This window comes from Dermochelys coriacea, chromosome 8 (assembly GCF_009764565.3).
Source record: "Dermochelys coriacea isolate rDerCor1 chromosome 8, rDerCor1.pri.v4, whole genome shotgun sequence".
Taxonomy (NCBI): Eukaryota; Metazoa; Chordata; order Testudines; family Dermochelyidae; genus Dermochelys; species Dermochelys coriacea.
In genome coordinates, this window is record NC_050075.1 from 49,054,293 (window position 1) to 49,067,800 (window position 13,508).

The following is a 13,508-nucleotide window of genomic DNA, read 5'->3' on the forward strand; positions in this document are numbered from 1 at the left end:
ACAAAAGGACCAAACACTTGTCTTGCAAATCACTCCTTTGTGGGTGGTGTGGAGCAGTTAGCTTTCAAGTGGCTGTGCACTCCAAGGCGGAGAAATCCAAAGCTATCATTCATCCTGGGGTACCGTAGCTGTACAACTCTGCAGGTTATAATCATACCTCAGTTACTTAGGATATCTGGGGATATCATATATTTTATAACAGAATTATACCACTTGAACAGATTTATCAGATATTGGACTTGATGAAGCTACACACTGGGTAAATAGAAAAGTTTAAGTTCATTCATGGACGGGGATACAGAGCCCTTAATCTTCACATCACTCATTTGAATCTAGCTATGTCATGAGTGACGATTTTCATCAAGTGGCTTATGGGCAGGAAGTTTTGTCTCTTTCTAGTTTCCAGTGAACTGATGTCCACACAAAACCATAACACATGGATACTCCAGTTGGCAATCCCAGTCAAAGGGCTAAGTATAGAATGGTCATGAAAGTGGAATTCCTGGCCCATTCCGGAGATAGTCTCTCCAAGTCAACAGTGGTCAGTGCATGGAATTTCTTACATTACCATGTGCCCCTGCTGTATCTGCACTGTGTATAAAGAGAGGATGTCAGTTTCCAGTCATGTCACAATTATGCCACTACACTTGAAATCAAAAGATTTAAGACACTATTTTCAAATTTTATTTTGCCATAAAAGTCAGGGTCATCGAGGGTTTCATATGAATATATGACATTTCTCTACTTGAAATGATTTATATGGCATTACATTCTTTTAGGAGTAACCACCACCAATGCTCAGTTTTCATCAGTCGCCATCATGAATTTTAAAATTTGGCACAAAGTGTGTGGGGGGGAATAGCAGACTCCTGAGCCACTAACTAAACCTTGAGTTTGGCATTTAATTCTCCTAAAAAGTGCTTCACCTGCCCGCCTTCAGAAAGTGCCCAGTTCCCCAAAGTTAATGTTCCCTTAACGTTCTTTCTCTGACCAAATTAAAAAAGTATATAGAAAACCGTACTCTGTGGTATGAAGATCTGATCTGATTGAGATGTGGACCCACGGGATAATAACCCTCTACTTGCTGGTATCTGTCTCTGGATTCAGATACGTAGGGAGGTGCGGCTCCATGTGGAACATCAATGGGCACGGGGCTTCCTCGGACAATCTCTTCCCGCTGGTATGGTTGGGCAGAAGGGTACACACGACGGCTCTCATAGTGTTGGTACATAGGTTGTCCCATGGGAGGATACTGCTGTGGCTGTGAGCCATACTGCGAATTCACCATACGATCCTGAATGTAGGGTGGGTAATGGTCTAGGTAAGGACCACCAGGTTCAGGAGCAGATGATGGAGGTCGGACAAAACGAGACATGCACTGTGAGGACTGAGTAGGATAGTACGCACCTGAATTTATGTAACAAAGATACAAAAAGTCAGTACATGATTGGACATATCAATTGTTCACCACAATTTCTTCTTACAAATTCCAGTCTACAACAGTCTTGAAAACTGGCATCCATAAGTCATTTCTTGATCACACCTGTCATCTTAGTGCTATAAATAAGGACTTTTTCATATATGAAAGTCTATTCTAAATCAACCACAAGACATTTGAGAATGCAAAGGTTGATCTAGAGCCCAGGGAGCGAAGTTTAAATTAACCAAACCAGCCAGTATGGAGACAAGCTGGAGACAAGCCACAGCAGCTGGAGATTGAGCCCAGCACAGGTGAGAAGGTGCACCCTGCTCTCTTGAGCCTAGACCACAACTGGGCCCAAAGACTATAATTCCCACAACTTTTCAGAAAGAACTTATCAGGTATCCCTCCAAGTTCACATGAGTGATCTTGCCAGTCAGTGACTAGCATGGTTATGGGGACAAGTAGCCTGAGCAACGTTTTTCAAGAAGCCCTAGCAGTAAGAGCTAAAAAATGGGGAAATGCAGCACAGTTGGTGGCTGACCGGGGAAAACAGACCTCCAGTCCCCAGCTGCTGGAGAAAGGGCTGACTGAAGGCAGGAGCTCCTCAGATGGCTGCTGCTCAGTAGCCTCGCCCTGAAGGAAGGAAGAAAGGGCCTGAGGCAGACTGCCCTTTTGTGGGGATTATCCTGCTGTATGTGTCTTTGAACTCAGTTGAGGGTCCATTACTCAACAAGAGCATCCCAGCAGGAGAGAGCCTTTCCACAATCATGGTATAATTGTGTGAGTTAATTCCCCCTTTTTCTGTTAATTGACAATGCTGGAAGGGCTGGAATATCTGGGGCTAAAATGGAGGGTGGAGCCTCTTAGCACTGGAACTGGCATGGGGGAAAAAACCCTGGACTTTACAGAGCAGTGTCCCATATGTAAACAAAGGGGTCATGATCAAATTTTGTGGATTGCTCAAGTTTCCCACTTGCACATGAAGTAAAATATTATACATTTTAATTTGTGGGTTTGGGTATCTTGCTTTTATTCTTCCTTCTCTTTCCTTTCTAAAACCATATTGCACTCCTTTCATCTCTTTCCCCTCACACTAATTTTCCCTTCCTTGTTTCTACTTCTCCTCAGCCTGACATGTTCAATCATGAGAATCCGCTCTTCAAAGAGGTACTTCCCTCTCTTATCCTTACCATCTCCATCAGTCTCTTCCTTCCCCAGAACTGCCCTTTTGTTCTCTTTTCTAAACTATTCCTGTGGCTTCCACTCCTTGTCCATATTCATCACGCTCTGGTGCAAATATTTCTGCAGAAGCCATGAACCTTTCATCTGAGTACCTCAAAATATTTTAACATGAATGAAGTTTTATAAACACCCTGACTGGGTATGTTCTGTTGTTCCCATTTTCCACAACACCTTGTGATCTTCACTTCATCTCATCCACTTTTTTAATGTGGCAAAAGAGACTTTATGACCCTGGATGAGCACAAACTTAACAAAAACCAGAAGAGCGAGTTCTCATTTAAGGGCACAAAATCCCCCCTGGATGTGACTGGCTGAATGAGATCTCATAAGAAATTTATTATTTTGTCTGAAAAAAATTTCTACCACTAAAGTACACCTTTTCTCCATGCCGGACTTCCATTTTACTATGTTGTTATAACATTAAGCATTTATCCTTCATGCTCCCACAGGAAAACCCAAAATTGAAGAGGTTAAATCACTGGTGAGTGGGGGAGCACAGGCAAAGAACCAATATGGGGAGGGGGGGGGAGGATGGGGGGGGGAAAGAGAAGGGAAGGGGAAAAAAAAAAGAAAAGAAAAAAGACTGACCCCAACACTTTTACCTTGTGCATAAGGTGATGGCTCAAATGGTGTGGTAGTTCCTCTAGGATCCTGATAAAACACATCTGCTTGTTGGGCAGGATACAACTGTGATCCTCGTGATACCATTTGGGGTTGCTTGGAGAAAGACATTGGAGGCAGGTCTGTAGGTCCTCTCTGAGAAACAGGGTGGGGGTTCACTGGTAAGGCAGAAATAGAGCTCTTGGGGACAGACTCCATCCTAAAGTAGAAGGAAGACATCAATCATGATTAGACCACAGCATACAGCTTGATGTGTTTTCAATACTGAACATGACTAAACACTGTATGATTTCAAAGCTCCATCTTTTGATGGCTCTCACCACTTTTCCTTACAAAAAGCAGGAAGTAAAGCATCTTTTTTTTCCTAGGCTATTTTTAATCACTAAAGGTGCAAGGCAGGAAAATTGTCGTTTCATTTCTAGAATGGATTTACTGTCCCTTATATTTCCTCCATCACACATTTACACAAATGACACTTCGAACAATAGTTAGGAAGATCCGTACAAGTCAGGAGGGGATCCAGGAGCACTGCTGCTCAGGTGGTCGATCTTCCCTGGCTTCAGGGCAGAATCATAGCCGGAGTCGGTCCCTCGGGAGATAAGCTGCGTCACTGTGCTGCCTGTAGACACAATCCCATTCGGCAAGGCAGAGGATTTTCTACTGGGCAAGTCCACTGCCCCTTCATCCGAGAGGATAGCTGCTGAAGGCAGGCCCACCTCATTTAGCTGGCCCAAGGAGGCACTCAGGGGTCTTCTGGGAACCAGGCGTTTGTTCATTTTACGAAATCTTCAGAAAAAGAAATCACACACCAAAAAATGAAACAAGAAACTAGAAGGAGTTGGGTTTCAAGATTTTTCATATAGGTGCTACAGAAAGAGCTTCAATTTTTAATTCAAGCTTCCTGAAGCTTTGCCAGAAATTTATTGCTAATATCTGGTGGACTGGAGTTTCTTGGTGCTATTTGAACAAAATGTTAGCAAAAGGTTTTCTTTCAGAAGAATGAGTATGTATACTACATATTCAGCAAAGATTATGTGCCTATATTAAGATGCAAAAAAAGTTGTAATGCAATATTAAGGATAGGTTTTTTTAAATGACAAAGTGTTCCAGGGATTTCAGAGTTAAAATTTCCACAGTAAACTGAACTTGGTTCTCTCTTTGCATATATACATTACAAGAATAGGGTCTTTGTTTACATGAGAACACACATACATACATTCAGGTGTTCAAAATACTACATCTGTGCAGTTAGGGTTTTAGGAAAAGGGTCACAATAGACAGTATACAATCTAGTTTATTTACACAGCATTACTGAATGAAAAAATACAGGGGGAAAAAACCCACTTTCTTCTATACTACTATTTGCCTAATAGTCACTTCACTCAGTGTTGTGTGATCACATTTTATTTTAGAACATTTGCAAAATACGCTGAGACCCCTAAGTGCATGCATAATATTCAACACACAATTTGCACTGCAAAATAAACTGAGTGATTTCTTAAAATTCAAAGATAAAAATCCAAACCTCCCCACCCTCAAAAAAAATCTAACTCCACCTCCTCTGCAAAAAGCCTGAGCAAATATGTCCTTTATGTGTGTGCCCTGAAAAACAGCAGACTAGAGCTCTGTTGGACCAGCCCAGAGCAAATTCCAGGTGAACGCCCTTTTCTAAAGATATCCTGGCATCAGCTCAATTATTAAAATCTGGAGGTGTGTTAGCTTAAACACAACAACTGGTCTCTACTATTGGGACTGAACAATAAGAATTTCCTACAAAGGCAGACTCAAAAACTTAAAAGGATTTTATAAATCAAAACCAGCACCTTGAATGGCGCCCAAAAGCAAAATCAGAAGCTAATGCAGACAACACTGCAGCCAAGATTGCAAGAAATGCCACTAAAAAAAGTGGACAGCTGCATTCTGCCCTAGGGTGTTTTCTCAGAGGTCTTCAGATGTAGACGCAAGCACAGCACAATAGTAATCCAATCTAGAGGTGATAAGGGCACAGGTAACGCTGGTGAAGTTTGCATTGAGAGGAACAGTTGTAGTTTTGCCATGCTTAGATTAAAAAAAAAAAAAAAAAAAAAAAGCACCATTTGTTCATTACTACCAATCCATTCAAAAGCAGGTGAGGATCCATAAGGACCGAAAGAACGCACAGCTCACTAACAGAAGGCAGGCCCAAACCCTTCTAATCAAGGGAACATATATCAACTTTTCCATCTCCTCTGGCTGTAACTCAACCCTCTGCCAGCCAGCATCACGAAGGTCTCATCTGGGTTAAACTTCAGCCAGACAGCCCCAATTTCATCTAGACAGGGAATGTAGAGTGCACATCATTTGGATATGATGAAAAGGAGCTGTAGAACAGTCTCATTAGCACACAAAGCACTGGAGGCTGGAACACCTCATGTTCCCAACAGTCTCACGCATATTCAACAAAATGTGACAGAATGGATCCTTGTGGCACTTCACATGAGAAAGCCTTCAAGAAGAATAGCAGCTGCACAATACCAACCTCTGGTGGCATTTTTTTCGCTCAGAGAAAAAAGCCATTCAGGCAGTCCCATGAATCCCTGTTGTAGTCTGCAAATATAACAAGTCTCAAAGGCAGCTAATATACTTGAAACATAGACACTTGGTCTTTGCCTACTGCCAGAGAGGATAATCCACTAATGAAACCAGGGTGCTGACTATCTCATAAGCCGTTGTGAAACCAAGTTTGGAATGGGCCCACAGAAGCCTGAGGACTCCAGGCATTACCAGAGCTGCTTTACTACAACTTTCCTCTAAAAAGAAAGGCTACACAGGAGACAATCAGCAAGAGGCAGTTAGTTTCTTAAGCAGGTCTCTAGCAAGAGTTCATTTAAGATATGCTGACACCTTGCTTCTCTCTTTTAGGAAAGCACTGACCCTCTAATTCTAATAAGGAATCAAATAACTCTTCACTGGAGTTCAGCAGAAGGGAAAGGCACAGATCAGAAACACAGCTCAAAGTTATCCAGCCACCTTTAGAACTTCAGTGAGCACACAATTTGAAACTCAAGATAAGACGAAATTTTCCCCCTCCTAAAAGAGAACTACTGCCACTGAAGCTGCCAATTGAGTCTAAATACAATAGACCTCACCTTCAAAACACCTGGAAATAACAGCACATATACTCAACTGTTTCAGAGCTGAGGTAACCTGGATTCACCAGAATACCAACTGTCTAGAACAGCTTTTCCAATCAGTACTTTATGGACACCATAGTGAAGGAAAAGAAAAAACTGTTTCCATCACAATGATGGCATAGGACTTTTACTAATTATGTCTCATAGCTGATCAAACTACATGAGATATCCACATCTGGTATGTTGGCCTCTTCCCTGTTTCATCTATCAAAGTTCATTTATATACCATGACAACCTGTGAGGATGACAGGTAGAGCCATGGTTAGGAGTAGAGAAGAACACACACTTGAAGATAACTATGTTCCAAACTCTGAGTACAGTATTCTATCAAGGTGTAAAGCATTCCCTCCCAAAGAGATCTTATTCTAATGTATAAGAGGACACAATTGTGGTTCATTAATTTTATACAATCAAAATGTGGCATTTTTTCCTCTCTCTTTTTTAATTTTAAAGAGAAAATTAAAACATGACCATGAAGTAACTTTTCTGAATATCCGAACTGGTATCTCTCAAAGTTAAAAAAGGTAACCTTTGGGCTGAGAACACTCATGAGTAATTTCAGCCCAAAATGCAAAAGTTTTGAGAAATAAGTCATATAAAATATAAATTTTGAACTACAGAATGAAATTCTAATTTTTAAAAGCATCATCACTGCTTTTAAAAAGTCCAAAAAAACCCCAACTTGAGACATTTAGACCAACACAATTCTGCTCTTTCAAATATTCAGCTCTCTCTAAAACTACAGCTTCTATAATTTATTTATCCCAGGATTCACTTGCACAGATGGCATTTCATTATGTTGTAACATTAGCTTTCCTGGTTTATAAGCCACTGTGTAAATGACAAGTTCAACAGAGTTACTGTTGCAAGAAGAGAGCTCTGAGAAAGGTTTAACCTGAGTTTCAAGCTCTTCAAGGTAGTATAAAAGCTTGAGGTACAAGACCAACAAAGAGCTAAAGATTTGAAGGATTATCAGCTCAACCTTCCTCTCTCACCTGATTATAAAATTAAGGTAACGAGAAAAACATTTGGGAACAGTCAAAGCAGCACACTTAGGAAGCATGTTTAAAATCAGGAAGAAAAACAATGCACTAAGTTTCAGCGTAGCAGTTGTGTTAGTCTGTATCAGCAAAAAGAAAAGGAGTACTTGTGGCACCTTAGAAACTAACACATTTGTTAGTCTCCAAGGTGCCACAAGTACTCCTTTTCTTAATGAACTAAGTATGCTTGCTACATGATTTTTAACTGTTCATTGCTGCCAAACAAGGCAAAGCAAGTTTAAGAAAACACCAGAAAAAATTCTTAACTGGTAAAACACATCCGCCCACCCACCCCCTTCCTCATTCTCACAATTCTGATAAATGGCTTCCATTGATAATGGCAGGGGAAAAAAGGCAAGGAAAGGTTTTCACTATACAAGGCACTCTTACTTTTCTAATTCCTCCTGCGAATGTGCGAAGGTGCAGCTGGCTCCACGGGGACACCCTCCTCTCTGCTTCATGTCTCGGCACATATACGTCTTATACTTGCTGTGTTGAGGAGGCTACGAAGAGTAAAAACAACAAAATAAGGCACTTGAGTATAAATTAATGCACAGAATTAACCAAGAGGGTACTTTAGACTACCATGCTCTCAATAAAATAGGATGTTCAAAGTGAATAATTATTGACAAACTTTATTCAGAGATGACTGCAGGATGAGATAAGCAATTGAAGGACTTGTGTGTCTGATAATTTGATATGACTGTACACTGTACTCAGGATTAGGTATTATGTCAGTAGATCCAGTGCCAGATTTAAAGGACTCATCCATATCAACGATTACATAAGCAAAACTATTTATTGAGGCTGGATTGGAACAGCCTGTGGGTTCAGATAACAAGCAAGTGTGGACAAAACATTATGGCAGTTCTGAAAGCAGCTTGGTGTCTCTTTTCACATTATAAAAAAAACATTTAGTAATCACAGATTGAGTGTTGGGGCTAAAACACCATCAAGTACTGTGGAAGCTACCATCATTGAAGCAAGCCAAAATTTCACACTGAGGGCAGAAAACTTGCTAAATTAACACCCATAGCCAAATACCTAATTGATTTTAATGTTAATCTACATTAATCTTAGTTATCTTAAAATGGCCATTTTTACTTAGCAGGCAAAGGGAAAGGCTTCTTCAAAGCCTGCAGAAAATTCATCAAGCTATTTTTGAATTACAGATTAACAAGTTATCCCATACTTGAAATTTTACCAGTTTAACACTTGACTTGAGTCTCCCTCTATCTCAAAATGGCCTATTACTACCCCCTTTGAACTTCACATATTAATTACCTCTCACCGAAAATTCCTGTGCTGGCTGTATCTGAACAACATAGTAGTTGATAAATAAAAATTAAATTATTTTTGGGTGAACATTTTGGAAGCCAATCTTGGTCCCATGGAGGTCAGTGGGATTTTGAAGTTCCCCATCACCACTATTTACTTCAATTGGAACTAAATAGTGCATGGTGTCTGTGAGCACGTTGCCCTCTACTGGCTAGTTGTACATAAGAAAAAATGGAAGGAAATTTCTATCAGACATGAGCAAACAGAGCTCTGCTAGCTATGTGGCAAACACCTGATTTTTGGGAGGTGGGAGGATTTGGTTTCTCGTCCCAGCTGTGCACGAAAACTATGGCTAGCTGATGGCCTCCACCCAAAGGCTGCAGTTACAATCCCATTCTAATGCTAATTTTGATCCCCCTTTCAGCTCCTTGCTTTAAAGACTAGTACGTTTGGTAAATTATGTGATAGGTAACAACACTGTTTAGCTACCTCAGTTCTTGAAACAAAAGGTTTTCAGTTTGGGGATTTATAATAGCACTTCACTCGAGTTCCAAGTGTTTAAGCTTTACAGAACCATTACAGGCAAGAAATACAGGTATTGCGTCCCTCAAAAGGTGCCATCTCATGTGTGAAATATGCCAGTTTTTAAAAAAAGCAACATTGGCACAAAGGTTTTTTTTTTTTTTTGGAAAGGGGTTTGCCTATTGATTTCTCTGTAGCTTCAGATAGATTAGATTTTCTTCTCTTCATCCTGATCTACTGTGCAAAGATGTGTGAGATGATTGCCTACTGAGGACAATACTCACTACACACTACAATGAGACTCCCAAACTAGTTTTGTTGAAGTATATTTGAAGCCAAGTCACATACAAATAAATCTTTGCCCTTTGTTCCAAACAAAGTGTAGAGGCTAATAGTTTTCCAGATTCCTAATGCTCCAATCTTTACCTGCTGCTGATCTGTTCCTTTCTTGCTGTGATTCTGGATGTAATCAACTAGTCCATGTACCACTGTCCTCACAGCAACTAATCCATTTTCTAGTTGTTCCCATGTTGGAGGTGGGGCATCTGCAGCATTCACAAGAAACAGAACATTTCTTACAATTAAAATTAAGGTGTTTCCACAACCAGTTATCAAGAATATTTCAATGTTAAAAAACCCAAAATACACAAAGATCTAAGTAGCAAACCTCAAGGAGTGCTTTACCAGGAATCAACAAAAAACCCCTCAGAGCCTCAGTACTGATCATTTAAAGAATGAAATTTACTATGTCAGAGAATTGAGCTGCACAATAAGTTACATAAATCAGGAAGCCAGTATCTGACATGTTAGAAAACATTCAGGAAACACGGGTGCTTTAGTTCCTCGTTCAGCTTTGACAGACTGACAAGTAAAATCACTGACATATTTTGATTTTGACAGTACTATAGAAACTTGACAAGCACACAAAAGTCTTTTGCACAGAAAATACTTGATCAAATTCTTTGTTTTCACACCACTCTTTTGTACAACTCATTTTAAAAATGCCGCACCAAAAACATATTGGTTTAATATATCTAACTGTGACAGAACAGCTCTGACATACATTAGTGTTTGGTGCATTGGAATTGGATTGTTTTTGGAAGGGTCTTTTCTGCAGGACAGGGCCTGTCCTCCAGATGCATGATACCTCTGCAAGGCCCTATATCACACAGACATTATTTTAGGCAATATTATCTACAAAGGCCATCAACATTACCCTAGATCAGAGGTTCCCAAACTTCTTATTGAGTACACCATTCTAGATCTACCAGCTGCCTGCATACTCCTACCCTTCTCATCATTGATATTTTGTATTCTTCTTAACACTACTGCTCTTTAGCCATCCGTCCATATTTCACTGTTACGTACAAATATAGTGTGACAGGATCAGGCCAGATGGCTATAGGAGAGTAATAGAAGGCAGATATATTAGCCCCAGGCTAAGAAGGTCCCTTTTCCCTGGGTAAGGTAACAGGAAGGTTCCAGAACAATCAGGAACCTTCTGGAGACAATTAAGACAGGCTGATTAGAACACCTCCAGCCAATCAAGAAGCTGCTAGAATCAATTAAGGCAGGCTAATCAGGGAACCGGGGTTTTAAAAAGAAGCTCATTTCAGTTTGTGGTGTGCGTATGAGGAGTTGGGAGCAAGAGGCACTAGGAGCTGAGAATGAGAACACAGACTGTTGGAGGACTGAGGTGTACAAGCATCATCAGACACCAGGAGGAAGGACCTATGGTGAGAATAAAGAAGGGAGGAGGCCATGGAGAAGTAGCCCAGAGAGTTGTAGCTGTCACACAGCTGTTCCAGGAGGCACTCTAGACAGCTGCATTCCACAGGGCCCCTGGGCTGGAACCCGGAGTAGAGGGTGGGCCCGGGTTCCCACCAAATCCTCCCAACTCCTGGTCAGACACAGGAGGAGTCGACCTGGACTGTGAATTCAGAAAAACAACCGAGCTGAGGGCTGCCATGAAGCTCCAAGGCGAGCAAATCCGCCAATAAGCGCAAGACTCACCAAGGTAGAGCAGGACCTTGGTCACAATAGTTATAGTGCAACGTATACAACCAGAAAAAACACCCAAACCCTGATTAAGTTCTGATTTCAGTTAGACTGGACAGTTGCTGGGCAACTGAACCCGTGCTGTATGGTGAATGGAGGTGAGGGCTCTGTACATCAGCATCTCTGTATCTGCATTCTCTTGAAGTAAATTAACTACAGTAGAACCTCAGTTATGAACACCAGAATTATGAACTGACCAGTCAGCACACACCTCATTTGGAACTGAAAGTATGCAATCAGGCTGCAGAAGAACCCCCCCGCCAAAAAAGCGCAAATATGGTACAGTACTGAGTTAAATGTAAACTGTGCTTGTGTCACTTAAATTAAGATGGTTAAAAAGCAGCATTTTTCTACTGCATAGTAGTTTCAAAGCTGTATTAAGTCAATGTTCAGTTATAAACTTTTGAAACAACAACTTTTTGTTCAGAGTTATGAACATTTCAGAGACACTAACAACCTCCATTTCCAGTGTTCATAACTGAGGTTGTACTGTATTGTATTTTATATAAAATTCCCACAATTTTAAAGATTAATCTGAGTAGATTATGAAAATGCAATAAATTAAAATCCACCATTACATAATTTTTCCTGCATTATCCCTCTTCCCCCGCCCAAGATGTCTCACGAACCGCCCGGAATACACTTACTACAGTCCCTCAAAGTTTGGGAACCCCTGTCTGAGATCATCTAGAGAGGCACGCACTGTAAAACACCACAAGTTACTCACTCTCTCCCCCAGATGTGAAACAATACAACTCCACAAATCAACCACTATTTTAATACATGACAGAATCAGTAACTATGGGCTATCAGCCAGAATAGACATTTATTCTTTTATCTGATTGATTTCTCTTCCAGCTATTTAACTTAATCCAGCAGAAGATAATACCACTGGGTGCGAGCGCGCGTGCACACACACACACACACACACACACACACACACACACACACACAGAGCGCCTTGAATCAGTGGATCCCAAAGTGCTCTACATACACAGTCTCAAAATCTATTACACCCATCAAATCTTGAATTTATCAGACACCTTTTAGCTAGTATATTTAGGAAAAATGTAAGCTGGGTCCAGGCACATCATCAAGATAAGTCTAGATCCATTGAAGACTCATCTGCTGCGGAAAAGGAGGGGCACTGATGACTCCATCTTCTATAATCCTCTAAAAAATTTTAACAAAGCCTCTGTCTAGTAAGTATCTGATACATTTGAAGTTCTGCCCTCCTGTAGTTCCAGAAAGTGAAAGAGATTTCTGTTCTTTCTCCCTGCCCCAGAGTAGGAAGCAGGCAGGGGGAAGATCCGATATTCTTCCCCGCACCCTACATGGGTGCTTTAAAGGGGAGGATTTCCATGACCAATATTCCTGCAGTCACCTTATGTTATTTTGTTATTCTCTCCTGCGTCTTCATTTTCTCAAGTAGCAGCAGCTGCCACTGCCCAGAATACGGCCATGGTACTTGATAGTTCCAGCGGTGCAAGGGATTAAATAGCAGCAATGCTGTCAAATTCACTCTACTCTTCTTTCCCACAGGCATAAACAGCAGTAGCAGAGCTCTTTGGCAGATTCAGGAAGAACGCACCGCATTTTTGGTTGCTAAGCACTGACTGGTCCATATTTTGAAGGTTCTCTTTGCAACCGTAAGAGTCAACTTTACAAACAACCAAAAACCCTTATCAGTTCCTGTAGTAATAGATAGCTTAGGCCTCCACATTCACCAGGTAAAGCTTTCCACTCACACTGGTGAGTAGATTTAAGGCTATACATTTTATTTTTTACAGGTGGGTAGAGCAGTCTTCAGCCACAAGAGCCTAGATTCCCCTCTCAGGTACCCACCTAACCTCTACCATTTATTTTCTCCTCTCCAATCCACTCCCCTTCCCCTCAAGTTCCCTCTCCAATCTGCCTTTTCTTCTGCCTTCCCCACAACTTGGATTCTCCTTCCCAGTCCCACTTTCTTTCTCTCCACTTCCTTCCCCCTGAAGGGTTCCCTCTTCCATTCTGTGATCTTGGAGGACTTCAGCCATTCAAAATTTCTGAGTAGCCAGCAAAATGGCATGACACTTCCCACAATAAACAAATTGCTTGTCTATCCAGCCTGACCTTTTCCTACTCTATGTAGTTCCAGAGTATTAGGAATAA

General features: G+C 41.1%; 1 protein-coding gene across 14 annotated transcripts in view; it reads right to left on the bottom strand.

Annotated features, from left to right (window-relative positions):
* The window catches only part of RC3H1 (ring finger and CCCH-type domains 1), a 106,015-nt gene that overhangs the window by 21,948 nt on the left and 70,559 nt on the right, over window positions 1–13,508 (bottom strand). For 11 of the 14 annotated variants that reach the window (XM_043491086.1, XM_043491084.1, XM_043491088.1 and 8 more), the window contains exons 8-12: window positions 9,726–9,844; window positions 7,890–8,002; window positions 3,791–4,072; window positions 3,268–3,485; window positions 1,022–1,407 (exon numbers count right to left, since the gene is read on the bottom strand). In XM_043491086.1, the coding sequence (XP_043347021.1) occupies window positions 1,022–1,407; window positions 3,268–3,485; window positions 3,791–4,072; window positions 7,890–8,002; window positions 9,726–9,844 (1,118 nt within the window). The remainder of the gene's footprint in view (window positions 1–1,021; window positions 1,408–3,267; window positions 3,486–3,790; window positions 4,073–7,889; window positions 8,003–9,725; window positions 9,845–13,508) is intronic. The other 3 variants (XM_043491092.1, XM_043491090.1, XM_043491091.1) reach the window with 1 other exon arrangement.